The 27,037-nt window shown below is 45.8% G+C and overlaps 1 protein-coding gene and 1 long non-coding RNA gene across 2 annotated transcripts; one reads left to right on the top strand and one right to left on the bottom strand.

The window, feature by feature from the left end:
- TOR3A (torsin family 3 member A) lies at positions 609–26,700 on the bottom strand. Its single transcript, XM_003130340.5, has 6 exons — positions 26,093–26,700; positions 25,040–25,153; positions 23,759–24,024; positions 22,095–22,273; positions 1,977–2,101; positions 609–1,462 (listed from the first exon to the last, which is right to left on the bottom strand). The coding sequence occupies exons 1-6, from the start codon at positions 26,583–26,585 to the stop codon at positions 1,212–1,214; spliced, it is 1,428 nt and encodes a 475-aa protein (XP_003130388.3). The 5' UTR covers positions 26,586–26,700; the 3' UTR covers positions 609–1,211.
- LOC110255520 lies at positions 4,753–8,189 on the top strand. Its single transcript, XR_002335951.1, has 2 exons — positions 4,753–4,851; positions 6,414–8,189. It is a non-coding gene; the product is annotated as an uncharacterized LOC110255520 (long non-coding RNA).

The following is a 27,037-nucleotide window of genomic DNA, read 5'->3' as shown; positions in this document are numbered from 1 at the left end:
TAGTTCATTTGAGTATTGATTGGGTATCTAATGTGGCTCAGGCTAGGTCCTCCCTCACCTTGAGGCAGTAATTTGAGTAAATGAATGTAATAAAGTGTTAAATGGGAGAGAAGCAGAAGTGTTCCATTTTACCGAGGCTAGAGGCAAGCAGGTTAGGAGGGCTTTCCATGAAAGGGAGGGCCACCTGAAGTGGTGCCACTTAGAAAAGAGCTGTGTGTAATTTCACAAGAGAAGCAAGAGAAGGGGAAAAACATGTGTACCTTTCTGTGTTAGCAAGAGGCACAATGTCCACATTTATATGTGGCCATTCAGGCCTCAAGGATGCCTGGTTTTCTTTTGAAAACTGGGAGAATGGGAGTGCTGGTTTCACATGTAAGGGCGATATGCTGTGGGTGCCTCTGCAGTAAGAGGTTGAAACACCCCAGCTCAGCTGAAGTGCTCGCAAAGCAAAATGGAGAGCTGGCAGCCCAGGCAACCACCCTGTCAGCTCTCTGGGGGCGGCGCACACCCCCCGCCTCCACCAGTCCTCGTCTGTGTTACCTGGCATTTGAAATTTTGCTGAGTGAGCATGATTACTAGGTCTGAGTAAGAAAGTAAGGAAGCCGAGGTTTTAGAAAAATACAAAATTTTAATCTTTACTTATGACACAATGAAGGATTTAGATGTGCAGAGCAGAATCAGCATTAGCCTACACTGACTTGATTTAAAGTAAGTTTCCTCTGTGCACTCTCTCCTTCAGCCTTAGGCTCTTTGCTGATCTCACACAGCTTGCCTCTGGGAATAACAACTTGAAAGCTAACCCATCCAAGCCTGCAGACTTGAGGTCTACTGCCAGCCACTGGTAAGCAGACCTTCATTTTTCTTTTCCCTGTCACCGAGGATATGCAGCCTCAGGCCCAACACCCAAGTCCAGGAAACCCAAGTCTAGGCAAGAGCTGATGAGCTAATAAATCCTTGGGATTCGTCTCTCATGTGGCTTTCTCCAACCACCTGGGCCACATTTTGGAATGTGGCTCTCTAAGGCACCAAGTGATTTGAAGAGTTGGCTCTGCCTCTTGATGTAAGGCCTCCCTTTTACACAGCACTTGTGTACTTGTGACTGCTGGATGCTAGCCTGCCCCTCCCACCCCTTGCATCCTGGACTGTGTGCTAACAGGCCCTAGGGTCCTCTTAGGGGAAGGAAGGCAGCTTCAGGAAGTTTTCTTCTAGCCTCAAGGCAGGAAATAGTTAATTCTCTGGGAAATAGATTTGCATCCCTGAGAAGAGAAGAGCTGTTCCTCCTTGGGGACGTACACCATCATCTTGGCAATTTCATCCAGGGCCGCCTCCGTGTACAGGAGCTCCTGGCTCAGGAAGGCATCGCGGGCACACAGCCTCACGTGACGGTACTCCAGCGGCAGGAAGGGGATGAGGAAGTCCATGAGGTTCTCCTTCACGAGGCGGCTGTGCCCGAAGCCGCTGTCTGAAATCAAGACCCAAGTTACAAGAAGTCTGACTGGGGTTGCACCGTGCCCTCCACCCTAAGGCCTGGGCAAGGTCTGATCTCATATGCCAACTCCAGGAGGGCGGTTGAACATTGTGTTGGGAACTCGGCAGTGCGTCTCCTTTTAGGGAGAGGGCTGTGTTGAACTGGACGTGGGCTGCAGTGAAGCCGGAGTGACCCCACCTACGAGAGGAGGCTGAGCCACCGCGCTTCTCAAAGTGAGACTCTCTTGCTCAGGGTCCACACACTCTGCAGACCACTGTCTGCACTGCCAGGGCAACTGCTCCCTTTCGAAGTATCTTTAGAAAAGGACTCTGGCTTTCCTGGCACTTTTCTTACGCCTGCCTGAATTGGACAGCAAGAGGACGATACGGCAGATTCGTGTCATGAGTCCCCCGTCTACCTCCTGAGCACAGCTTCCAGCGCACACACGTCACCCCCCACCTCCCCTCTCATCAGGGGCTTATCTTCTGCGAGGCTGGCCGTCTCCTACCTGTGGACTCCACAATCTCAGCCTGCAGGTGGGGCTCCAAATTTTCCATCCTGATGTCTTCCCGGGACCGTCCACCTTTAAGCAGATCCAGGACCACCTCATTGATGACACTGCCCCCAAGGTTACTGAAAGAGATTAAGTCCTTGTTAAGAGATTCTGTTTTTTGTTTAATTGAAGTAGAGGTGATTTACAGTATTGGGTTTCAGGTACATAGCAAAGTGATTCAGTTACATATATTTTTCAGATTGTTTTCCATTATAGGTTATTATAGATATTGAATATTATCCCATGTTATACAGTAAATTTTGGTGGCTTATATATTAGTGGTGTGTATCTGTTAATCTCATACTCTTACTTTGCCCCCCTCCCTTACTCCCTTGGTAGCGATAACTTAGTTTTCCATATCTGTGGGTCTGTTTTGTTCATGGATTCTTTTTTTTTTTTGGTCTTTTCTAGGGCCGCCCCTGCAGCGTATGGAGGTTCCCAGATTAGGAATCTAATTAGAGCTGTAGCCACCGGCCTGCGCCAGAGCCACAGCAACGCGGGATCCGAGCCATGTCTGCGACCTACACCACAGCTCACAGCAACGCTGGATCCTTAACCCACTGAGCAAGGCCAGGGATCGAACCCACAACCTCATGGTTCCTAGTCGGATTCATTAACCACTGAGCCACGACGGGAACTCCTCATTTTTTATTCTACATATACTATTTGTCTTTCCTAGTTCTCTAGGTCTACCTAGCAAATGGCAATATTTCATTCTTTTTTATGGCTAACATGCCACTGAGATGTGTACCCCATCTTCTTAAGCCACTTGTCTGTTGATGAACATGTGGGTTGCTTTCATGTCTTGGCTTTTGTATAGTGTGCTGCTGTGGATGTTGGGGTGCATGTATCTTTTCAAATTAGAATTTTCATCTTTTTAGGATACATGCCTAGGAGTGGGATTGCTAGATCATAGGTAACTCTAGCTTTTTAAGGAAACTCCATGCTGTTTTCCATAGTGGCTGCACCAATTTATGTTCCCACCAACAATGCAGGAGGGTTCCCTTTCCTCCACACCCTCTCCAGCATTTATTATTTATAGACTTTTTGATAATGGCCATTATGACTAGTGTGAGGTGATAGCTCATTGTAGTTTTGATTTCTTTTTAGCTTTCATTTCTGTTAGTGGTGTTGAACATCTTTTCATTTACCTGTTGGCTCTCTGTGTGTCTTTGGAGAAATGTCTAGTTAGGTCTTCGGCTCATTTTTTGATTGGGTTCATTTTTTGTACTGAGTTGTATGAGCTGTTTGTATATTTTGGAACTTAATCCTTTATTGGTTGCATTGTTTACAAATATTTTCTTCCCTTCCATTGGTTGTCTTTTTGTTTTATTGATGGTTTCCTTTGCTGTGCAAAAAAGCTTTTGCATTTGATTAGGTGCCATTTGTTTATTTTTTAGCCATGCCCACAGCATGTGAAAGTTCCCAGGCCAGGGATCAAAGCCGTACCACAGTGGTGACCCAAGCCACAGCAGTGACAACGTGGGACCCTTAACCCGCTGAGCCACCAGGAAAGTTGTCCATTTGTTTATTTTTGCTTTTATTTTTTTTGCCTTGGGAGACTGATCCAAGAAAACACTGGTACAATTTATGTCAGAGGATGTATTGCCTATGCTTTCTTCTAGGAGTTTTACAGTGTCATGTCTTAGGTTTTATTATTTCTATATTTACTTTCTAAATGGATAGTCTGACCACTGAAGCCACTGCATAGGTGATTGGAAGAATGGAGGTTGAGATACCTGTGCCTCCCCTCCTCCAGGAAATCTTGTCACAACACAAAAGTCTGTATGGAAAATACACCACTGTCCTGCCTTGCCACCCATCCTCCCTGTCTCAATCCCTTTCGACAAACACCGAGACTGTACTCAGTGCAGAAAGCACAAAAAATGGCATGATGTTGTTCTTTTGACCTCAGTGTGGAAGGAGAGGCCCATGTAGTGTGATTCTGGACAGTGTGGCAAGGAGGCAGGAGACTCCAGAGAGAGGGCGTGGCTTCTGAGCAAATGCAGACCTCGTAGTGACCCTCAGACAGAAGGCAGGGAAGGGCATGTGCCCAGGTGTGGACCATCAGGGAGCTTGTGGGGTTCAGGGGCTGGAGAAACACAGGGCGAAAGGTAGGCTGAGGCTGGCCTCAGGCTTTTGTCAGCCATGCACGTGGGTTTTAGCTTATGCGCAAAGGAGAACTGCTGAAGGAGTTTCATTTAGGAGTATAGGGTAGTAGGGTGGCCTGATCAGCTTTACTTCCAAAGCAGATCATTTTGGGGCCACAGTGGTTGGACTGAAGAGAAAGCCAGCCGGGGAGCTTTTTACAACAGTCCTTGTTTAGAGGTGATGCAGGCAATGGACGAGGAGTTGCAATCAGTGGAGGAGGCACAGTTGACTGGGCCAAGTGAGAGAAAAGAGGTCAACCAAGAAAACAAGTGTCATCCTTGAATGGCCTACAGCCCTCGGCAGAAGTAGCATTCAGAAGGGTGGAGATGCCAGCTTGGATTAACACACGTTTAAGTGTCATGCACTTGCCAATCACCTCGCCAGGGGTTGTGGTTTCCCTGGACAACTGGAACTATGGGTCTCAATCACAGGAGCTGAGAACCTGGGAAGGCAGAAGCAGGGCCAGCAGCACCTGCTCCCGCCCCCGCATATTCCTCTCCACTTTTCCCGCACCCATCTCCCCTCCCAGACCTTCTGCCAGCTCCTTAAATTAGCCATGCTCTGCCCTGCTTTCCCCTCAGGCCCAGCAGAGGGAGGAGTCTAACGACGGCAGGGGGCAAGCGAGGAGTGGGGTTCAGGCTCTCCATGCTCACCACGCTGGCTGGCTCTCTGACAGCAGGTACGTTAACTCAGCTGTGAGTACCCTGGCGGCCAGGCTTGGGACAGGAGGAGGAACTGGGTGGTTCTCTCCCGCCTGCCTCCAGTGATGGGCAAGGAGAGGCAGGGCAGGCGTCCTTCCAGCCCCGTGAGCCAATCTTCCTTCCTATAAGGGCCCCTGTGCCCCTCAGCTAGATTTTAGTGATGCCCTGAGCCCCCAGCTGGAAAGCCTGGCAGAGACAAGGGTAGTCCCCACCCCTTGTGCTCTGCTCCGGTTCGGCTGCTCTGCCAGACTTCCCCTGACACCTGCCTGCACGTGAGAAAGTTGCTTACGACATTTCCTCTGCTTCTCGAAGCTGCTGCCTTCCCCCCTCTGCTGCAGGGAGGCCTGCCAGGCAGGTCACCTGTGTATACACAAGACCACAGTTGCATCAGCTGAGGTAAGACCTGCCCACAGCCAGGGGACTGCCCCATCCTGCAGTCCTCCCAGGAGGCAAAGGTGGGTGTACATGTGCCTGGCCTGCAGGGCAGGCATCCAGGGCGAAGGGGAGAGGAGGAGGACTCACTTCCTCAGCCCCGACACGAAGCTTCCGGAGAGCAGGTGCTTAGCGCCTCTCGGGTGGTCAAGGTTTATGAAATGTGTCTTGTGTGTGTGTGTCTTTTGTCCTTTTAGGGCTGCACCCATGGCATATGGAGGTTCCCAGGCTAGGGGTTGAATCAGAGCTGTAGCTGCCAGCCTACACCAGATCTGAGCCGCGTCTGCGACCTACACCACAGCTCACGGCAAGGCCAGGTCCTTAACCCACTGAGCGAGGGCAGGGATCGAACCCACAACCTCATGGTTTCTAGTCAGATTCGTTTCCGCTGCGCCATGATGGGAACTCCCAAGGTGTATTAAATGTTTTTTGAAGAAATGGCCATCTCTGCATGCTTGACTACACTATCTCCACCTCCCTTCTGAAGTTCTCTTCTTTGGTCCCACAGCCAACGTCTCCCTTCTTCTTGTACGTTATGGGCTTTATCTAACCCATCGATCCATCACCTGGGTCCCTTTTCTATTCACCACTCACACCCCTGGGCTTGAGCTCCTCAGGCACGAACATTCCACCTTGAGCCAGAGGCTGCCTTCCTATGCGCCTCAATGCCCTTGCACCTCCTCCCAGCTCCCCTGCTGACTGGGAGGTCTGAAGGGACCAAGGGGCCGAAGGCACCTCTAGAGATGAGCCTCTCCCCAGGCTCTGGGACAGGACAGCATGTAATCTCACCAGCCCTAGGAATGCCCCGGAAGGGCGCCTCAATGACCTCTCCAGACTGTGATAACAAACCACAACCTTCACTGCTAAGTCTGCCCTACAGAACAGATACAAATATGACTCAATCGTAATCTCTCTGGGCCTTAATGTCCTTCTTTGTAAAATCAGAGAACTGAATCAGAAGTCCGCCTTAGGGCCCCTTAGATGTACTTTGATTCTATGATTCTATGAACAATTTACATTGGTATAGTTCTTTGAATCTTTTCTCTACATTTTTCCCCTGACAAGAGCCCGAAAAGAACAGACATTAATTGTGCTCTTTGTCTTACAGCTTCCATGGGAAGAGGACAGCAGCCCTGATCGCCTGAGTTCTGGGTCCTGTCTTGCACCGTGACTCCCTCCGTTCGGTGGGGCCTTCTCTACTTGGTGGCAATAGGTGAAAGTCGTCAGTGTTAGTTTTCTGGTACGCAGCCAGGGATGCTGAATTCCTCAGGCTCAGATGAAGCACTGGTTCTGAGGGATGGGGCACCACCACTTTGTAGGGTGAAGGGAGCAGCAAAGCCACTACCACTTTACTTCAAAGAGCAGGTTTAGGATTTTTTTCAGGGTTGCATTGCTGGCCTTACACGAGTGATTTGTCCACACCATCCTTTGAATCAGCTGTGCTTTTCTTTCAAACGTGAGTCCTCACACCACAGGGGAGGTTGCCGTAGAAATCAAGTTCAGAGGCCCTGTCTTCTCCCCCTGAAAGAACACCTGAAAACTCGGGTTGAGCGGTGCTGCTTTCTGGATGCCCAGGGCAGCAGCTCTGAGACCCTGTCAGCCTGTCAAGAACCCCTGCTCTTACAGTGCCAGCCCAGGCTCTATCAGACCCACTGGAGGCCAGGTCCTTGGTCCCTGTCGTGAGGGTATGTGCCCCTCTCCAGGGGGCTCAGAGGCTCCTCCAGGCCAATGCGGCCTCTGCATGCCATGCCAGGGCAGCTTCCGCCTGGTGGCTCTCTATGCCGGCCCTGCCTCCACCCCGCTGTCTGTCTGCTCTCTGGGACTGCCTGGTCTTGCTTGGACAGTGCACAGAGACCAGGTCACTGGGGGAAAAGACAGGGCCTGGGGAAAGGGGAACAAGGGCCCTGCTGGAGGGTCAATGAGCAAACTACTACAAAGGCAAATGTTTGCCTAGAGACAGCAGGGTCACCGGGGTCACATTAGGAAATTCTGGCACCTGCGAGGGTGAGGTTTTCCAAGCTGAGAACTGGTGGGAAAGGTGACACCACAGCACCTTACGCTGCAGCCACAAGGCAGAGGTGGGCTGGGCCGGGTTAGAGGAAAGAGGCAGCAATAGGGCAAGGACGTCTGGTACCAGGATTCCTTCCATTCCATGGGAAGACCGTGTCTGCAGGAATGGTTCTGAGGGTCACTGCCCCCACCCCCTGCCAGGGCTTGGGTGAAGAAGCCTTGGGGAGCCCGGATGATTCCTTGTTTGGCCTCCTCTGCATTTTGGAGCCCCTACCTCATTCTCTGCAACAGGAAGAGATTTCTAATTCTGGGCTGCCTCAGAAGGTGAAAAGTAATATGGAGCTGGGGAGGAGAGTTGTTACTTCAAAGAATTTACTGAGGGTTCAAATCACATCAAAATATCTTTCTCTGCTTTTCTCTTACAATCACCCTCTGGGGCTCCACTTCCCACCTTTGCAATGCAACCATAGTGTCCTGTTAGTCTGACTAATAGACTAGGAAGGACTTGCCCCGAACACACCAAAATCCCAACCCAACCACAGTTCAAACCTGTTACACCTTGTTCTTGTGGGTCCACAGTGAAACAAGATCTGCTCTCCACAGCTTGCTCCTTCACACTTACCAAGCCTGGATGAAAAACCAGACCCCTTACTTCTCACAGGGTGTACCCTAAAGCTGGAGAAGACCCCTTAGCATATACTGGCCTGTGGGAAGGGTGCAATGGAGAGGAGGGAACAACTGATTTGGCTTCCGCTGAGTGCAAAAAGCTGCTTGTGAAGCATTCAAGTTGGGACAGCATGGGACCCCAACTTGACTTCTAAAGTTCTTGAGCAAGACTTGCCTTTTAGAGCTGCCATAAAAAGATAAGGCTGGACAAGTTGATGTCAAAATTCACTTTTTGAAAAGCTATTTTCAGAGCCTGTGGCACACAGTCAAGCCAAACAGGAAATGTAGTGCAGTGATTGGTTAAGTGATCAGTCCTGCAGGGTAGGATTGCAGATCTCAGCATAGGAGCCAGAGAACTTTTCATTCAACATATTATACCCTGAATTCCAGGCCAGGGACTTCCTCTCATGATCAGTGAAAAAAAAGACCTTTCAAGCCTAGAGAAAAGAACTGGCCATGCTGGACTTAGTGGGAAATTATCCTCCAACTGGGTACACCTTAGGGATTGATTTTTTTTTTTCTGTCTTTTTGCCATTTCTTGGGCCGCTCCTGTGGCATATGGAGGTTCCCAGGGTAGGGGTCGAATCGGAGCTGTAGCCACTGGCCTGTGCCAGAGCCACAGCAATGCAGGATCCGAGCCCCGTCTGCAACCTACACCACAGCTCACGGCAACGCCGGATCGTTAACCCACTGAGCAAGGGCAGGGATTGGACCCGCAACCCCACGGTTCCTAGTCGGATTCGTTAACTACTGCATCACAACGGGAACTCCACCTTGGGAATTTTTAAGGGTGGTCTGTAATTTTCAACCAATGTGTTGATGTGAAAACTTCATGTCCTTCTAAGAGGGGATTTCCCAGTGTGTGAGTTACATTTCAAACTTTATCAGAAAGCTTTCACAATCAAAGCAGTTATGATACAGGAATGAAAACATAAATGGAACAGAATAGAAAGAGAAACGTGTGCATGTATATGTATAGTCAATTTATGACAAAAGAGCTAAGAAGATGCAATGGGAAGAGGAGAGTTTCTTCAATAAATGGTATTCGGAAACTACATGCAAAATAATGAAACTAGACCACACCTGAAAATTAACTCAAAATGGATTAAAGACTTGAGCTGAAGACACGAAACCACTAACCTAGAAGAAAACATAGGCAGTAGGATCATTGACACTGGTCTTTGCAATTAGTTTTTGGGTTTGACACCAAAAACAAAGGCAATGAAAGCAAAAATAGTAACTGGAATGACATCCAAAAAGCTTTTGCACAGCAAAGAAAACCATTAACAAAACAAAAGGCAACCTTACTGAATGGGAGAAAATATTAGCAAATCACATATCTGTTAAGGGATCTAAAATAAAAATCACATAAAACAAAAATCTAAACAATATCTGAATAGACATTTTTTCCAAAGAAGTCATACAAGTGGCCAACAACTACATGAAGAGGTGCTCACCATCACTAATCACAAGGCAAAGGCAAATTAAAACCACAATGAGCTACCACTTCATACCTGCCAGAATGGCTATCATCACAAAGACAGGAAATAACCAGTATTGGTGAGAATGTGGCGAAAAGGGAATGCTTGTGCATGGTTGGTGGGAATCTAAATTGGTGCAACCACTATGGAAAAGAATATGGAGGTTCCTCCAAAAAATTAAAAATAGAACTACCATATGATCCAACAATTCCCCTTTGTTATTTATCCAAAGGTAATGAAAAACACTAAAAGATAGCTGTACCCCCCTGTTCACTACAGCAGTATTCACAAAATAGCCAAGATAAAAAACAACCTAAGTGTTCATCAACAGATGAAAGGATAAAGAATGTGAAGGGATTTCCCTTCATGGTGCAGTAGAAATAAATCCCTGGCCTTGCTTAGTGGGTTAAGGATCTATAAAGCTTTTGGTTTCTCTATTGAATCTCAATGAGAGCCTTGGGGGGTACAGTATTCCTGGTTGTAGGTTTTTTCCCTTTCATCATTTTAAATATATTGTGCCACTCCCTTCTGGCCTGCACAGTTCCTGCCGAAAAATCAATTGATAACTTTGTGAGGATTCTCTTGTATGTTATTTGTTGCTTTTGCCTTGTTCCTTTTAATGTTTTTGTCTTTAATCTTGGCCTGTTTGATTAATATATGTTTGATTAATATAGCTAAGAGAATTCAGCACCACCAAACCAACTTTTACAAAAAATGCTAGAGGAACAGTTCTAGGAAGAAAAAAGAAAAGGCCACAGCTAGAAACAAGAAAATTATGAATGGGAAGGCTCATTGGTAAAGACAAACATACAGTAAAGGTAGGAAATCATCTGGAGACAAATATGCTATCAAAACTAGCTATCGGGAGGAGAGTACAAAAGCAGGATATTAGAACTGCACTTTAAAAGACCAGCAACTTAAAACAATCTTTTATATATTTATAGACAGCTATATGAAAACCTCATAAAAACTGCAAACTAAAAAGGTACAATAGATACACACAAAAGAAAAAACAATCTAAACACAACAGTAAAGAGATCAAAAGAGGAAAGGGAGAAAAAAAAAAGACCTATAAAAACAAATCCAAAACAATTAACAAATGTCAGTAAGGACATACATATTGATAAGTACCTTAAATGTAAATGGATTAAAATGTTCAGTCTTTAGACCTAGACTGGCTGAATGGGTACAAAAACAAGAACTATATATATATACTATACAAGAGACCCACTTCAGATCTAGGCACACAGAGACTGAGTAGGGGATAGAAAAAGGTATCCCATGCAAATGGAAATCAAAAGAAAGCTCAAGAAGCAATTCTCAGATAAAATAGACTTTAAAGACTGATATAAGAGACAAAAAACACTATATAATAATCAAGGGATCAATCCAAGAAGAAGATGAAACAATTGTAAATATATAGGAGCACCTCAATATGTAAGGTAACTACTAACAGCCATAGAAGTAACACAGTAATAGTGGGGGAACTTTAATATAACACCCCATTGACATCAATGGGCAGATCATCCAGACAGAAAATCAATAAGGAAATGCAGGTCTGAAATGACACTTTGGGCCAGATGGGCTTAACTGATACTTATAGAACATTCCATATGAAAGTAGCAGAATACACATTCTTCTCAAATGCACATGGAATATTCTCCAGAATAGATCACATCCTAGGCCACAAAGCAAGCCCTGGTACGTCTAAGAAAACTGGAATCATATCAAGTACCTTTTCTGACTACAATGCTCTGACATTAGAAAGCAACTACAAGGAAAAACAAACAAAAAAACAAAAAAACCCTGTAAAAAACACCAAAAGGTGGAGGATAAACAATATGCTCCTAGACAACCAATGGAGAAATTAAAGAGGAAATCAAAAAACATCTAGAGACAAATGAAAACAAAACATGATGATCCAAAACCTGAAGTTTAGATACAGGAGTCTATATATATATACAAGACTGTTTTATACAGTATATATATACATATATATATATATATACACATATATACACACACACATATACACACACATATATATACATACATATATACATATATATACATACATATATACATATATATATACAAGACTGTATGTATATATATATATACACAAGACTGTTTATATATATATATATATATAAAGACTGTTTTAAGTTTCTAGCAATACAAGCCCACCTCAGAAAACTAGAAAAAAGCTCAAACTAACCAACCTAAACTTACATGTAAAGCAACTAGAGAAAGAATAAACAGAATAAAAAATTAGTAGAAGGAAAGAAATCAGAAATATCAGAGCAGAAATAAATGAAGTAGAGACAAGGAAAACAATAGAAAAGATCAATGAAGTTAAAGGCTGGTTCTCTGAAAAAATAAACAAAATGGATAAACCTTTAGCTAGAGTCATCAAAACAAAAAAACAAAAAAACGGGGGCAAGGGGGAGGGCTCAAATCAATAAAATTAGAAATGAAAAAAGAAGTCACAACTAACACCATGGAAATACAAAGGATCATAAGAGACTACTATGAGCAACTATATGTCAATAAAATGGACAACCTAGAAGAAATGGACAAATTCTTAGAAGGGTACAACCCTTCCCAGACCAAACCAGGAAGAAATAGAAAATATGAGCACAAGAACTGAAATTGAAACTATGATTAAAAAACTTTCAACAACAAAAAACTTCCAACAAACAAAAGTCCAGGACCAGAAGGCTTCACAGGCAAATTCTATCAAACATTTTAGAAAATGTTTCCTTCTGAAATGCTTCCAGAAAGTTTCAGAGGAAGGAACACTCCCAAACTCATTCTATGAGGCCACCATCACTTTGATACCAAAACCAGACAAAGACACAACAAAAAAAGAAAATTACAAGCCAATATCATTGATGAACTGAGATGCAAAAATCCTCAACAAAACACAAGCAAATCAAATCCACCATGGATCATAAACCATGATCAAGTGGAATTTATCCCAGGAACACAAGATTCTTCAATATCCACAAATCAATCAGTAATACACCACATTGACAAATTGAAGAATAAACAACCATTACAATCATCTTAATAGATGCAGAAAAAGCTTTTAACAAAAATTTCAACATTTATGATAAAAACTCTCCAGAAAGTGGGCAGAAAGCGACCCTGCCTCAACATGATAATGGTCATATTTGACAAACCCGCAGCTAATATATTCAAAAGTGAAAGGCTTAAAACATTTTCTCTAAGATAGATACAAGACAAGGATGTCCATGCTCGCCACTTTTATTGAACAAAGTGTTGGAAGTCCTAGACATGGCAATCAGAAAAGAAAAATATGAGAATCCAAATTGGAAAAGAAATAAAACTGTTACTGTTTGCAGACAACATGATACTATACCTAGAAAATCCTAAAGATGCTACCAGTAAACAGAACTCATCAATGCATTCAATAAAGCTGCAGGATACCAAATTAATACACAGAAATTGCTTGCATTTGGTTTTTTTTTTTTTTTTTTTTTTTGTCTTTTTGCCATTTCTAGAGCCGCTCCTGCGGCATATGGAGGTTCCCAGGCTAGGGGTCCAATCGGAGCTGTAGCCTCCGGCCTACGCCAGAGCCACAGCAACGAGGGATCCGAGCCGCGTCTGCAACCTACACCACAGCTCACGGCAACGCCGGATCGTTAACCCACTGAGCAAGGGCAGGGACCGAACCCACAACCTCATGGTTCCTAGTCGGATTCGTTAACCACTGCGCCACGACGGGAACTCCCAAATTGCTTGCATTTGTATACACTAACAACAAAAATTAGAAAGAGAAATCAAGGAGACAATCCCATTTACCACTGCATCAAAAACAATAAAATACCTAGGAATAAACCCTACCAAAAAACAGGTGCTCTGAAAACTATAAGATGCCAATGACAGAAATCAAAGATGACACAAACAAATGTAAAGATATACCATGCTCTTAGGAAGGGATTAAGAAAGCAGAGTAGAAGGACTAGAGGTCACCTTCTTTCATTAAAACATCAAAATTACAACCATTTGCTGAATAACTTTCAACCAAATAGACTACAAACTATCAAAAAAAGATATGCTACTTCAGAAGACAAAGAGGAGGCCACATCAAGATGGCAGGAGGGTCGATTATGTGATATAACCAACTCCATACCCACTGAGTGGGTGGCCCACAGACTGGAAAGTAACTATCACAGAGACTCACCTATGGGGTGAGAGTTCTGAGCCCCACATCAGGTTCCCATGTCTGGGGATCTGGCATTGGGAGGAGCCCCTGGAGCACTTGACACTGAGGGACAGTGGAGCTTATGCACAGGAGCTCTAGAGGACAGGGGGAAACAGAGACTCCACTCTATTTACTTATTTATTTAGTCTTTTTAGGGCTGCAGTCTTGGCATATGGAGGTTCCTAGGCTAGGGGTTGAATTGGAGCTGTAGCCACAGGCCTATGCCACAGCCATAGCAAAGCCAGATCCGAGCCACATCTGTGACCTACACCACAGCTCATGGCAATGCCAATCCTTAACCCAGGGTGAGGCCAGGGATCAAACATGCATTCTAATACTAGTCAGATTCATTTCCATTGAGCCATGACAGGAACTTCTTGGAGGCTCCATTCTTGAAAGGCACACACAGGCTTTCATATGCACTGCACTGGGTCCCAGGGCAAAGCAGAGACTCCACAGGAATTTGGGTCAGACCTGACTGCAGTTCTGGAGGATTTCCTGGGAAAAGAGGGGGTGACTGTAGCTCGTTGTGGGGGAAGGACACTGGAGGCAAAGTTCTTGGGAATAATCATCCGCATGTGCTCCTCTGGACATGTGCTCCTCTGGACGTTGCCATTTTGGAAAAATCTGGCTGCACCCATCAGGGCTGAGAGGCCCCAGGTCAAACAATAATCTGGGCGGGAACAAAGCCCCACCCATAAGCAAACAGGCTGCCTAAAGACCCCCCAGGGGCCTCTAAGAGACAAAGCCCCACCCAGCAGAAGGATAAAGTCAGCTCCACCTACCAGTGGGCAGGCACCAGTCCCTCCCATCAGGAAGCCACCACAAGCCCATGTACCAACTTCAGCCACAATGGAGGCAGACATCACAAGCAAGCGAGGCTAAAACTCTATTGTCTGCAAAAAGGAGACCACAGCAAAGCTCTGCACAAAATGAAAAGGCAAAGAATTATGACTCAGAAAAGGGAGCAAGAAAAGACCCCAGAAAAACAGCTAAGTGATCTGGAGATTATCAACCTCCATGAAGAAGACTTTAGACTAATGATAGTAAAGATGATTCAAGATCTTGGAAATGAATTGGAGGCAAAGATTGATAAATTACAAGAAACACTGAGCAAAGAAATAGAAGATTTAAGGATTAAGCAAGCAGGGATGCAAAATGCAGTAATTGAAATAAAAAATTCACTAGAAGAAACCAATGGCAGAATAGGAGTCAGATGAACAAATAAGTAAGGTGGAAGACAGACAAGTGGAAATCACTGATGGGGACTAGAAAAGAAAAAAAAGATTGAAAAGAAATGAAGACAAAGCTGAAACAATGTTAAATGCACCAACATGCCAAGGGGTGCCAAAAGGAGAAGAGAGAAAGAGCCAAAGAAAATAGGTGAAGAGATAAACAAAAACGTCACTAACATGGAAAAGAAATCACTCACTCAAATCCAGGAAGCACAACGAGTAGCATATAAATCAAGGAGGAACACTGCGAGACACATATTAATCAAACTGACCAAAATTAAAGACAAAGAGAAAAATACTGAAAGTGGCTGGGGAAAAAGAAACAACATACATGGGAGCCCTGATAAGGTTATTGGCAGATTTTTCAGCAGAAACTCTGCAGGCCAGAAGGGAGTGGCACCATATACTTGAAATGATGAAAGGAAAAAACCTCCAACCAAGATTCTCTACCCAGCAAGGCTCTCATTCAGATCTGAAGGAGAAATCAAAAGCTTTATGGACAAGCAAAAGCTAAGATAATTCAGCACCACTAAACCAGCCTTACAACAAATACTAAAGGAACCTCTCTAGGTGGAAAAGAAAAGGTCACAACTAGAAACAAAAATATTATAGGAGTTCCCATCATGGCTCAGTGGTTAACGAATCTGATTAGGAACCATGAGGTTGTGGGTTTGATTCCTCGCCTCACTCAGTGGGTTAAGGATCTGGCATTGCCATGAGGTGTGGTGTAGGTTGCAGACATGGCTTGGATCTGGGGTTGCTGTGGCTGTGCTGTAGGCCGGTGGCTACAGCTCCAATTAGACCACTAGCCTGGGAAGCTCCATATGCCACAGGTATGGCCCTAGAAAAGACAAAAAAAAAAAAAGAAAGAAAAATATTGCAAATGACATAGCTCACTGGTAAAGGAACACATATAAGTAAAGGTAGGAAATCATCTACACACAAATATGCTACCAAAGTCAGAAATCATGAAAAGAAGAGAGTACAAATGCAGGGCACTGGAGATGTACTTGCAATTAAGAGACCAACAACTTAAAACAGTCTTATATATATATATATATATATATATATATACACACACACACACACATATATATATATAAATAGTCTTGTGTGTGTGTATATATATACACATACAGTCTTGTATGTATATATACTGTATAAAACAGTCTTGTATATATATATAGACTCCTGTATCTAAACTTCAGGGTAACTGCAAACCAAAAATCTACAGTAGATACACACACAAATAAGAAAAATGCAATCCAAATACAACTCTAAAATTAGTCATCAAACCACGAGAAGAGAAAGAGAAGGGAAGAAAAAAGACCAACAAAAACAAATCCAAAACAGTTAATAAAATGGCAGTAAGAACATACATATCAATAATTACCTTAAATGTAAATGGACTAAATGCCTCAAGCTTAAGACACAGCCTGGCTGAATGGATACAAAAATAAGACCCATGTATATGCTGTCTTCAAGAGACGCATTTCAGTTCTAGGGAAACATACAAATTGAAAGTGAGAGGATGGAAGAAAATATTCCATGCAACTGGAAATCAAAAGAAAGCTGGAATAGCAATACTCATATCAGACAAAATAGACTTTAAAATAAAGAATATAAGAGACAAAGCAGGACATTGCATAATGATCAAAGGATCTATCCAAGAAGAAGATACAACAATTGCAAATATATATGCATCCAACATAGGATCACCTCAATATATAAGGCAACTGCTAACAACCTTAAAAGGAGGAATTGATAATAACACAATAATAGTGGGGGACTTTAACAGCCCACTTACAGCAATGGACAGATCATCCAGACAGAAAATAAAACAAGGAAACACATCCATGCAAAAATCCTTAACAAAATACTAGCAAACCAAATCCAACAATACATTAAAAGGATTGTATACCATGATCAAGTAGGATTTATCCCAGGGATGCAAGGGTACTTCAATATCCATAAATCAATCAGTGTGATATACCACATTAACAAACTGAAGAATAAAAACCATATGATCTCAACAGATGCAAAAATAGCTTTTGACAAAATCCAACACCCATTTCTGATAAAAACCCTCCAGAAAGTGGGTACAGAGGGAACCTACCTCAGCATAATAAAGGCCATATATCACAAACCCACAGCTAACATCATTCTCAATGGTGAAAAGCTGAAAGAATATCTGCTGAGATCAGGAACAAGACAAGGATGTCCACTCTCACCACTTCTATTCGACATAGTTTTGGAAATCCTACCCACGGCAATCAGAGAAGAAAAAGAAATAAAAGGAATCCAAATTGGAAAGGAAGAAGTAAAACTATCACTGTTTGCAGATGACATGATACTATACCTAGAAAATTCTAAAGACACTCCTAGAAAAGTGTTAGAGCTCATCAATGAATTTGGCAAAGCTGAAGGGTACAAAACTAATACAGAAATCAACAGCATTTCTATATACTAACAATGAAAGATCAGAAAGAGAAATTAGGGAAACAATCCCATTCACCATGGCATCAAAAAGAATAAAATAACTAGGAAATAAACCTACCTAAAGAGACAAAAGACCTGTACTCTGAAAACTGTAAGCCACTGATGAAAGAAATCAAAGATGACACAAACAGATGGAAAGATATACCACACTCTTGGACTGGAAGAGTGAATATGATGGGGTTGATTCAAATGACTATACCACCCAAGGCAATCTACAGATTCAATGCAACCCCTCTCAAATTACCAAGGACTTTTTTCATAGAACTAAAACAAAATATTTTAAAGTTTGTTTGGAAGCATAAAAGACCCAGAATAGCCAAAGCCATCCTGAGAAAGACAAATGGAGCTGAAGGAATCAGGTTCCCTAACTTCAGACAGTACTACAAAGCTGCAGTCATCAAAACAGTATGGTACTGGCACAGAAACAGAAATATGGAACAGGATAGAAAACCCAGAGATAAACCCGCACACCTATAGTCAACTAACCTATGACAAAGGAGGCAAGGATACACAATGGAGAAAAGACAGTCCCTTCAATAATTGCAGCTGGAAAAACTGAACAGCTACTTGTAAAAGAATGAAATTAGGAGTTCCCACCGTGGCACAGCAGAAACCAATCTGCTACGAACCATGAGGTTGTGGGTTGGATCCCTGGCCTTGCTCAGTGGGTTAAGGATCCCATGTTGCTGTGGCTGTGGTGTAGGCCAGCAGCAATAGCTTCAATTAGACCCCTAGACTGGGAACCTCCATATGCCGCGGGTAGGGCCCTAAAAGGACAAAAGACAAAAAAAAAATAAATAAATAAAAGAATGAAATTAGAACACTTCCTAACACCATACACAAAAATAAACTCAAAATGGATTAAAGACCTAAATATAAGACTGGATACTATAAAAGTCTTAGAGGAAAACATAGGCTGAACACTTTGTGACAAAACCACAGCAGTATCTTCTCAGATCCACCTCCTAGAGTAATGACAATAAAAATAAAAATAAATGGGACCTAATTAAACTCCAAAGTTTTTGTACAGCAAAGGAAACTTTAACAAAAGGACAATCCACAGAATGGGAGAAAATATTTGCAAATGAAACGACTGACAAGGGATTAATCTTCAAAATGTATAAACACTTCCTGCAGCTCAATACCAATAAAAAACAACCCCATCAAAAAATGGGCACAAGATCTAAACAGACAATCCTCCAAAGACAGAGAGGTGGCCAAAAAACACATGAAAAGATGTTCAACACCACTAATTATTAGAGAAATGCTAATCAACAAAATTGTACCAGCTTATACCAGCCAGAATGGCCATCATCAGGAAGTCTGCAAACACTAAATGCTGGAGAGGGCATGAAGAAAAGGGAACCCTATTACACTTTTGGTGGGAATGCAAATTGGTGCAACCACTATGGAAAACAGTATGGAGATCCTTAAGAAACTAAAAACAGAATTACCATTTGATCCAGCAATCCCACTTCTGGGCATCTATCTGGAGAAAACTATGACTTGAAAAGATACATGTACTCCAGTGTTCATTGCAGCCCTATACACAATAGCCAAGACATAGGAGCAATGTAAATGTCCATCGACAGAGGAGTAGATAAAGAAGATGTAGTACGTACACATGATGGGATATTATTCAGCCATAAAAGGGAATCAAACAATGGCATCTGCAGCAACATGGATGGACTTAGAAATTATCATGCCAAGAAGTTACTCAGACAGTGAAATGCCAACATCATATATATGCTATCGCTTACATGTGGGATCTAAAAAAAAAAGGATACAATGAGCTTCTCAGAAGAACAGAAACTGACTCACAAACTCTGAAAAACTTATGGCTTCCAAAGGAGACAGGTTGGTGGGGGGAGGGATGGGATGGGGCTCTGGGATGGAAATGCTGTAAAAGTGGGTTGTGATGATCGTTGTACAACTATTAATGTAATAAAAGTCATTCATTTAAAAAATTAAATGATTAAAAAAATATATTATACTCTTAGATTGGAAGAATCAATATTGTCAAAATGATTATAGCACCCAAAGCAAACTTCAGATTCAATGCAATCCCTATCAAATGACCAATGGGATTTTTCACAGAACTAGAATTAAAATTTTTTTAATTTGTATGGAAACACAAAAGACTTCAAATAGCCAAAGCAATCCTGAGAAAGAAAAATGGGGAGTTCCTGTCATGGCACAGAGGAAACGAATCTGACTAGGAACCATGAGGTTGAGGGTTTGATCCCTGGCCTTGCTCAGTGGGTTAAGGATCTGGCATTGCCATGAGCTATGGTGTAGGTTGCAGATGCAGCTTGGATCCTGTGTTGCTGTGGTGTAGGCTGGTGGGCTACAGCTCTGATTAGACCCCTAGCCTGGGAACCTCCACATGCTGTGGGTGTGGCCCTAAATAGACAAAAAAAAAAAAAAGAAGAAGAAGAAGAAGAAAAATGGAGCTGGAGGAATCAAGTTCCCTGACCTTAGATTATACTATAAAACCACAGTCATCAAACCAGTATGGTACTGGCACGAAAAGAGAAATATAGATGAGTGGAACAGGATGGAAAGCCCAGAGATAAACCATCTATGGTCAATTAATTTACAACAAAGGAGGCAGGAATATACAATGGAGAAAAGACAGTCTCTTCAATAAGTGGAGAAAACTGGACAGCTACATGTAAAGGAATGAAATTAGAACATTCTCTAACACCATACACAAAAATAATCTCAAAATGGATTAAAGACCTAAATATAAGACCAGATACTATAAAATCTTTAGTGGAAAATATTCGCAGAACACTCTTTGACATAATGGCCACCACTGGAGGTTCCTTAAAAGATTAAAAACAGAACTGCCAAAAAAAAAAAAGAAAAAGCAGTGAGTTGTGGTGTAGGTCGAAGACGTGGCTTGGATCCTGTGTTGCTATGGCTGTGGCATAGGCCAGCAGCTATGGCTCCAATTAGACCCCTAGCCTGGGAACCTCCATTTGCCATGGGTGTGGCCCTTAAAAAAAAAAATGACAGAAAGACAAAAAATAAATAAATAAATAAAAACAGAACTGCCATATGATCCACCATTTCCACTCCTAGGCATATATCCGGAGAAAATCCTAATTTGAAAAGACACATGCACCTCAGTGTTCAATGTGCTGCTATTTTCAATAGCCAAGACACGGAAGCAACCTAAATGTCTATCACCAGGAATTGATAAATATGTGGTACATATACACAGTGGAATAATACTCAGCCATAAAAAAGAATGAAATGCCATTTGCAGCAACATGGAGGGACCTAGACATTATCCTATTAAATGAAGTCAGACAAAAACAATTACCTATGATATCACTAATGGAATCTTAAAACGTGATACAAATGAACTTATTCACAAAACAGAAACAGACTCACAGACTTAGAAAACAAGCTTATGGTTACCAAAGGGGAAAGACGTCATCGTTTCGTTTGGAAGGATAATTTAGGAGTTTGGGATTAGCATACACACACTACTACACATAAAATAATCAACAAGGACCTATTGGATGGAACACTCCTCAATATTGGAGGACCTATTGGAGGGTACACTCCTCAATATTCTGTAATAACTGTTTGCGAAAAGAATCTGAAGAATGGATGTATGTATAAGCGAATCACTTGGCTGTACACCTGAAACGATGCAACACTGTTAAGTCAAATACACTCCGATATAAAATGCAAATTAAATTGGAAAAATTAAGATTAAAAAAGAATGTTGTATATATATTTGGATACTATTCAGCCATAAAAAAAAAGTTAATCTTGCCATTTGCAACAACATGAATGGACCTTGAAGGGATTATATTAAGTTAAACAGGTCAAAGACAAGTAAGACACACAGTGTATAATCTCACTTATATGTCGAATCTTAAAAAACAAAACCAAACCAAAAATCCCAACTGGTAGGTACAGAGAATAGATTGGGTGCTTACTAGAGGGGAGGTGGGGGGGCATGGGAAAAATGGGAAAAGGGGTCAAAAGGTACAAACTTCAAGTATCAAGTCATGGTGACGTAATATTCAACACGGTGGCTTTAGGAAATTACACTGTATTGCACATATGGGAGCTGTAACTATGTATGTGACAGATGTTAACTAGACCTATTGTGATCCTCTCACAATAGAAACAAAATTATGCACACCTGAAACTAATACATGTCAGTTACACCTCAACTTAAAAAAACCCACATACTGCCCTTCTAAGAGGGGACTCAGGAAGCTTCCTCAGGAGGCTACGTACTAACTGAGCCTCCCCACCCTAAGAGAACCACGGAAGAAGCTAGATGCGGGACAGCTGGTCTTCCCCAGGCTGGTCCTGGGAATGAGTTAGGCGGACTGTGCTGGGGAGAGTGGGAAGGGGGTGTCAGAGCCCCTCTCAAGTGCTTGGCAGAATCAGGGCAGGAGCAGGGAGACCTAAGACTCCCCACCTCTGCTGCCACCCAAGCAGCTGGGCTTCTGTCTCCTCTCCTGGAGTTTGTGTTGGTTTCCCTTGTGGACAAGGGTAGGTAGCCTAGGACAGCATGGACTCCCCCACCCCAGCCTACAGGCTGATTAAGAGCCCCCAGGACTGGCACCCACAGGGCCTGGGCAGGGCTTTTCCTCCCCTCACCCAGCTCTCCTGACTTGTTCCTCCGTCCTCACCTGAGAAAAAGAAAGATGCTTCTGGGGGACTTGGCCCTGTGGTTCTCCAGGGTCTGGCGGTCCAGCTGTGGCCCGAGGACCTCCAGCAGTTCCGGGTGCAGCTTCTCGGCCTCATCTAAAATGAACAGGGTCTGGTGGCAGCGCTCCTGCGTCTTCCTGATCTGGCCCGTCAGCTGCTCCTGCAGGGAATACAGGCAGCTGCTGGGGAGCAGCGGGAGGAGCCTGCCAGCCCCGAGGGCCCCCGGTGAGGGGAGGCGCGGTTTCTCCAGAGCCTCTGCAGTGGATCACTTGGGGCTGGGTTCCGCCCTAGAACTGCCAGATCCAACCCCTGGGGGTGGAGCGAGGGCATCTGCCTTCCCGAGCTTCCCAGGTGATTCTCCAGCACCTTAAGGTTTGAAAGCCAACCAGGTGGAGCCAGCCTGGGGAGAGGGAGCGGGCCTGGCTGCCCTTGGGAAATGGCCACACCTGCTCCCTCCCTTTCTGGATGCGGTTCCACCCTAGAACGGACAGCTCATTCACCCTCCCCAGGGGCAAGAGTCAGGCTCTCACACGGGGTGACAAGCAGAGACAGGCCGGAGTGCCCGGAGGCGGCCAGTCCCGTCTTGAATTCCCAGGAGGAGAACACCCATGGGCGCCAGGCTAGGCTGGGGAGGACTTGTCTGGGACCCAGCTAATGCCAAACTGGAGTTCCCCATCCCAGGCAGGACAGTAAGCCCTCGACTGAAAAGAGGCTGCTTGGCAGGGTTCCCCCAGAGATCAGAGCCAGCTCCTGCCACCTGGATTCTGACCTCAGCCCCTGCCCCCTGAGTGTGTGTGAGAGGATGTGCGGAGGGTGGGAGAGTGTGTACATGTCGGTCTTCCGAGTGGGGAAGCTGAGCTTCACAGCAGCTTTACTGCAAAGCCAGGCTGTTCTCTCGGAGGAGGCCTGTCTGACCAGCTGCCTGCCCTTAGGAGCATTTGGCTGCCCCTGACCTCCAAGGCCACACCAGAACTGCCAGGTGACTCGGGCAGTCTGCCCTCAAAGGCTTACATAATCTTCCCAAGTTAACACACTCCAAATATTGGAGCGGAAGGCCAAAGACAGACTCTGTCACCTCTGTCATGCTGCAGTGGGGCTTGGTCATCGTCTGGCTACATGTCTGATTGAACGAAACCCAGAAGAGCGTGGACTGGGAATCTGGGGTTGATGGATGCAGACTATTGCCTTTGGAACAGATTAGCAATGAGATCCTGGGAACTATGTCTAGTCCCCTATGACGGAGCCGGATAATGGGAGAAAAAAGAATCTATACATGTATGTGTGACTGGGTCACCTGCTGTACGGCAGAGAATTGACAGAACACTGTAAACCAGCTATAATGGAAAAAAATAAGAATCATTATATATAGATTAAAAAAAAAAGAAAAATGAACACACGGATCCTCTGGTCCAGCTTGTGTCTGGCCCCCCCTGTGCAGCCGGCAAGGACACAGCCCGGCAGTTTGGGACCTGTGCTTTCCTCCACACGTCCATGGCCTCATCTGGGTGTCGCGGATGCCTCTGCGGGTTACAGGTCCCTCCTCCTCCCCACACCCACGGCTGGCCTGGGCCGCCTTCCTGCCCAGAGGCCTGGGCCCGGGGCTGCACAAGCCTGTGTGAGGCCCAGCCCAGGCAGCCGGCCTCACCTTGTACTGGTCCACATACTTGGGGTGAGGGAAGTGCAGCGTGGCTATGAACACCTGGACGCAGTTGCTCCTCAGCCCATCCCGGAACAGGTTCTCCGCCAGCAGCCGAGCCATGAAGTTCTTGCCTGTGCCAGACGAGCCATGGAACGACAGAGCCAGGGCCTTGTCTGGCTGGGGCAGCTCTAGGTAGCCCCTTACTGCCGCCAAGACCAGCTCCCGGGCCAGGTGCTGACCGTGCAGTCGCACGCGCAGGTCGGCCTCTAGGCCTAGGGGTGGGAACGAGGCCATTGTGAGAAGGGCCCACAGGCACTGTCCCCTCCAGGCTCCGCGATGGCCAAGAGACGGAGCAGTGAACATCTATCTCTGAGGTGAAAGCCATCCTGTTTGGTGGCCTCCATACAAGAAGCCACCAGGCAGACCTTGCAATGGAAGAGATTCAGGGCTATTTGCTAAAGAGTTTGAGAAATCAAGACTGACATAAGGGAGAGAATGGAATCACTGCTCCGCCCCTTTTTGTCTTTTTAGGGCCGCACCTGCGGCATATGGAGGTTCCCAGGCTAGGGGTCCGATCCGAGCTGTAGCCACTGGCCTATGCCAGCACCACAGCAACGTGGGATTGAGCCACGTCTGCGACCTACACCATAGCTCAGGGCAATGCCAGATCCTTAACCCACTGAGCAAGGCCAGGGATTGAACCCGCAACCTCATGGTTCCTAATCAGATTCGTTAACTGCTGAGCCACGACGGGAACTCCTCATTTTATAATTTTCTTTTTCTTTTGGTCTTTTGTTTTTCTGAGGGCCACACCTGCGGCATATGGAGGTTCTCAGGCTAGGGGTCTAATTGGAGGTGTAGCTGCCAACCTACGCCACAGTCACAGCCACACCAGATCTGAGTTGCATCTGAGACCTACACCACAGCTCATGCGATGCTTGATCCTTAACTCACTGAGCAAGACAAGGGATCGAATCCGCAACCTCATGGTTCACAGTAGGATTCGTTTCCGCTGCGCCACAACGGTAACTCCCTCATTTTACCATTTCAATTCAATCCAGCAAACACCTGCTGAAGGCAGCTAGTGTGTACAAAGCCCTCTGCTAGGCCTTCCTTCCTCTCAGCTGTGAGGTTGCAGGGTTTGGATCATGGCCTCTGGGAGCCATGGTGGAGACAGGGAGGCTGCCAGCTGTGGGCAGAAAGAGGTGGGCGCCCTTCACCCTGACATTTCCCTGAATTGCTTCCCCTCCCTGAAGATTCCTGGCCCTTAGGGCTGTAAGGTCCTACCTGTGAAGTTGTTGATGATCCTACAGTCCCCACTGTCACAGCAGTCCTGGAAGCTGCAGTACCACGTGGTCAGGATATCCAGGTACTGCTGGCCCAGCAGGGGAAGACTCCAGCCTGGAAAAGGAGGAGCTGTGAGACAGGGGCGGTGCCCAGAGTTGAGGAGAGGGAACACTGCCTCCCTACCACCAACCAGGCTCTTCTGTTCTCCTGAGCAGTGCCTCAGCAGGGAGGGTGCAAGACTGGGCGCCTCCAGCTCTGAGGAAGTGGGTGGATGGCCTTGCTACACTACAGATGCAGCTCTAGCTGCAGCAAAAGCTCAATTTACCCAACAAATCAGCCTTAAGCACTTTGTCCAGAATGTAAGAAACCCAGGCCCTGCTGGTCCGGCAGGGAGACAGACAGTAACTGGTGATTATCCTTCTTCCTACTTGCTTTGGATTCCAGAATCATCTGATTATGGCCAACCCCAAGTGTCTCAATACTTTTATCAAATGTCAGTTTGAATATACCCATCAGTAACAAAAACCAAACACAAAGACTAAAACAAAAGACTATACAAAAACCATTCACTTGGAATTTAGAAGGCTTTGAATTTAAATGAAAGATATTTCTAGCAGGGGGACCATTACAGCATTCCTATTCCAGGACCTAGAATTAACGACATCGATTGCAAAGGCGCCTCAGAGATCACCGAGTCCACGACAGTGATGTGACAACACTGCCACACCATTTGTCAGAGACAGAAATCAGAACTCGGTGCGGCGGACTCATAACCCAGGCCCCGGCTCCATAAGCAGCAGAGGAGGAGGAGGGGGAGGTACTTGAAGGGTGTCTCCAACCAGGAACTTTCCTTAAAGCCATGGAGAAGGTGGGCAAGAGCAGCAATTTGGAATGATGCTGCCGGGCCCTCAGTCTGGCCGGAACAGCAGCGCCGCAGGCTAAGGCGCCGGCCTGCGTCCTAGGGCCGGCGCGAGGCTCCGAACTGCACCCCGAAGCACTGTGCCCCGCGCTTCTGCCCGCGCGCCCCCGCCTTCCTGAGCCAGCGAGTCTTACCCAGGGGCCGCGCGGGCGCTTCCTCATCCTTCCCACAGGCCTCGGGCCACAGGCGGCAGCTGAAGAGGGCCCAGTAGCGTCTGGAGAGGGCGCCGGCCGCCCTCAGATGCTCCCGCAAGCGCTGGAAGGCCTTCCAGGCCCGACCCGAGTCCGCCTCTGCCGCCTCGTCCCTCGACCTCGCGTGGTCGCCGTGTCCCCGCGCGCCCGGGGGCGGCGGCAGCAGTAGAAGCAGCAGGAGCCAGAGCCAGAGGCAGAACGGATGCCGCCGGCCGCAAAGCATGGCCAGCCCTGCTACCGCTCCCCTCCGCCGCCCGGCCCTCTCGGCCCTTTGGAGCCCCGGGCTGGCGGGCGGGCGCCGGCACTTCCGAGGCCCTGATTGGCTGGGGATTGGCGTTGCCCTGGGAACCGCAGGCAGCTGAACTCGCCCCCACGTGACCCAGGGCGAACCTGGCGTCCGCCGGGAACCGAAACCGACTGGAGCCCGGGAGGGCATCCAGAGGCCGACTGTGGGTTCCGCCACCCAGCGGGGTCTCGCTGCCAGGCAGCAGTCTATCTGGACGACTGTGGTTGCGAAGAAGTCGAAGTCAGGCCTTGAGATGGCCACTGTCAATCACCCGTTGGTTTCGGGGTCTCTGGTGGCCCATCTGAAGCCCACCAAATTAGGGCACCCATTTTGCCTTGTTTCCTTGGCCGCAGATCATCTTCCGGTCAACCTGTTAGTAGAAACTAGGCAACCATCTCACCCTGGAGCTTGAGTTGCTGGGGAAGTCGGCCCTGGGCCTGGCTCCTCTACAAAGGGAAATGAGAGAAGCAAATGATCAGCGGGTTTCTGCTACAGCTGGGAGTCTACCAAAAGCAAGAGGAAGCTGGTGGGCTGCAGTCTGGAGGTATTTGGGTTTTAGAAACGCCCAGAATCATGGGAAACTCCCAAGGTTTCATGTCAGT

The sequence above is a fragment of the Sus scrofa genome, chromosome 9, assembly GCF_000003025.6.
Source record: "Sus scrofa isolate TJ Tabasco breed Duroc chromosome 9, Sscrofa11.1, whole genome shotgun sequence".
NCBI classification, from domain to species: Eukaryota; Metazoa; Chordata; class Mammalia; order Artiodactyla; family Suidae; genus Sus; species Sus scrofa.
Note: the sequence above shows the minus strand (reverse complement) of the source record. Positions and strands in the feature narration are given on the sequence as shown.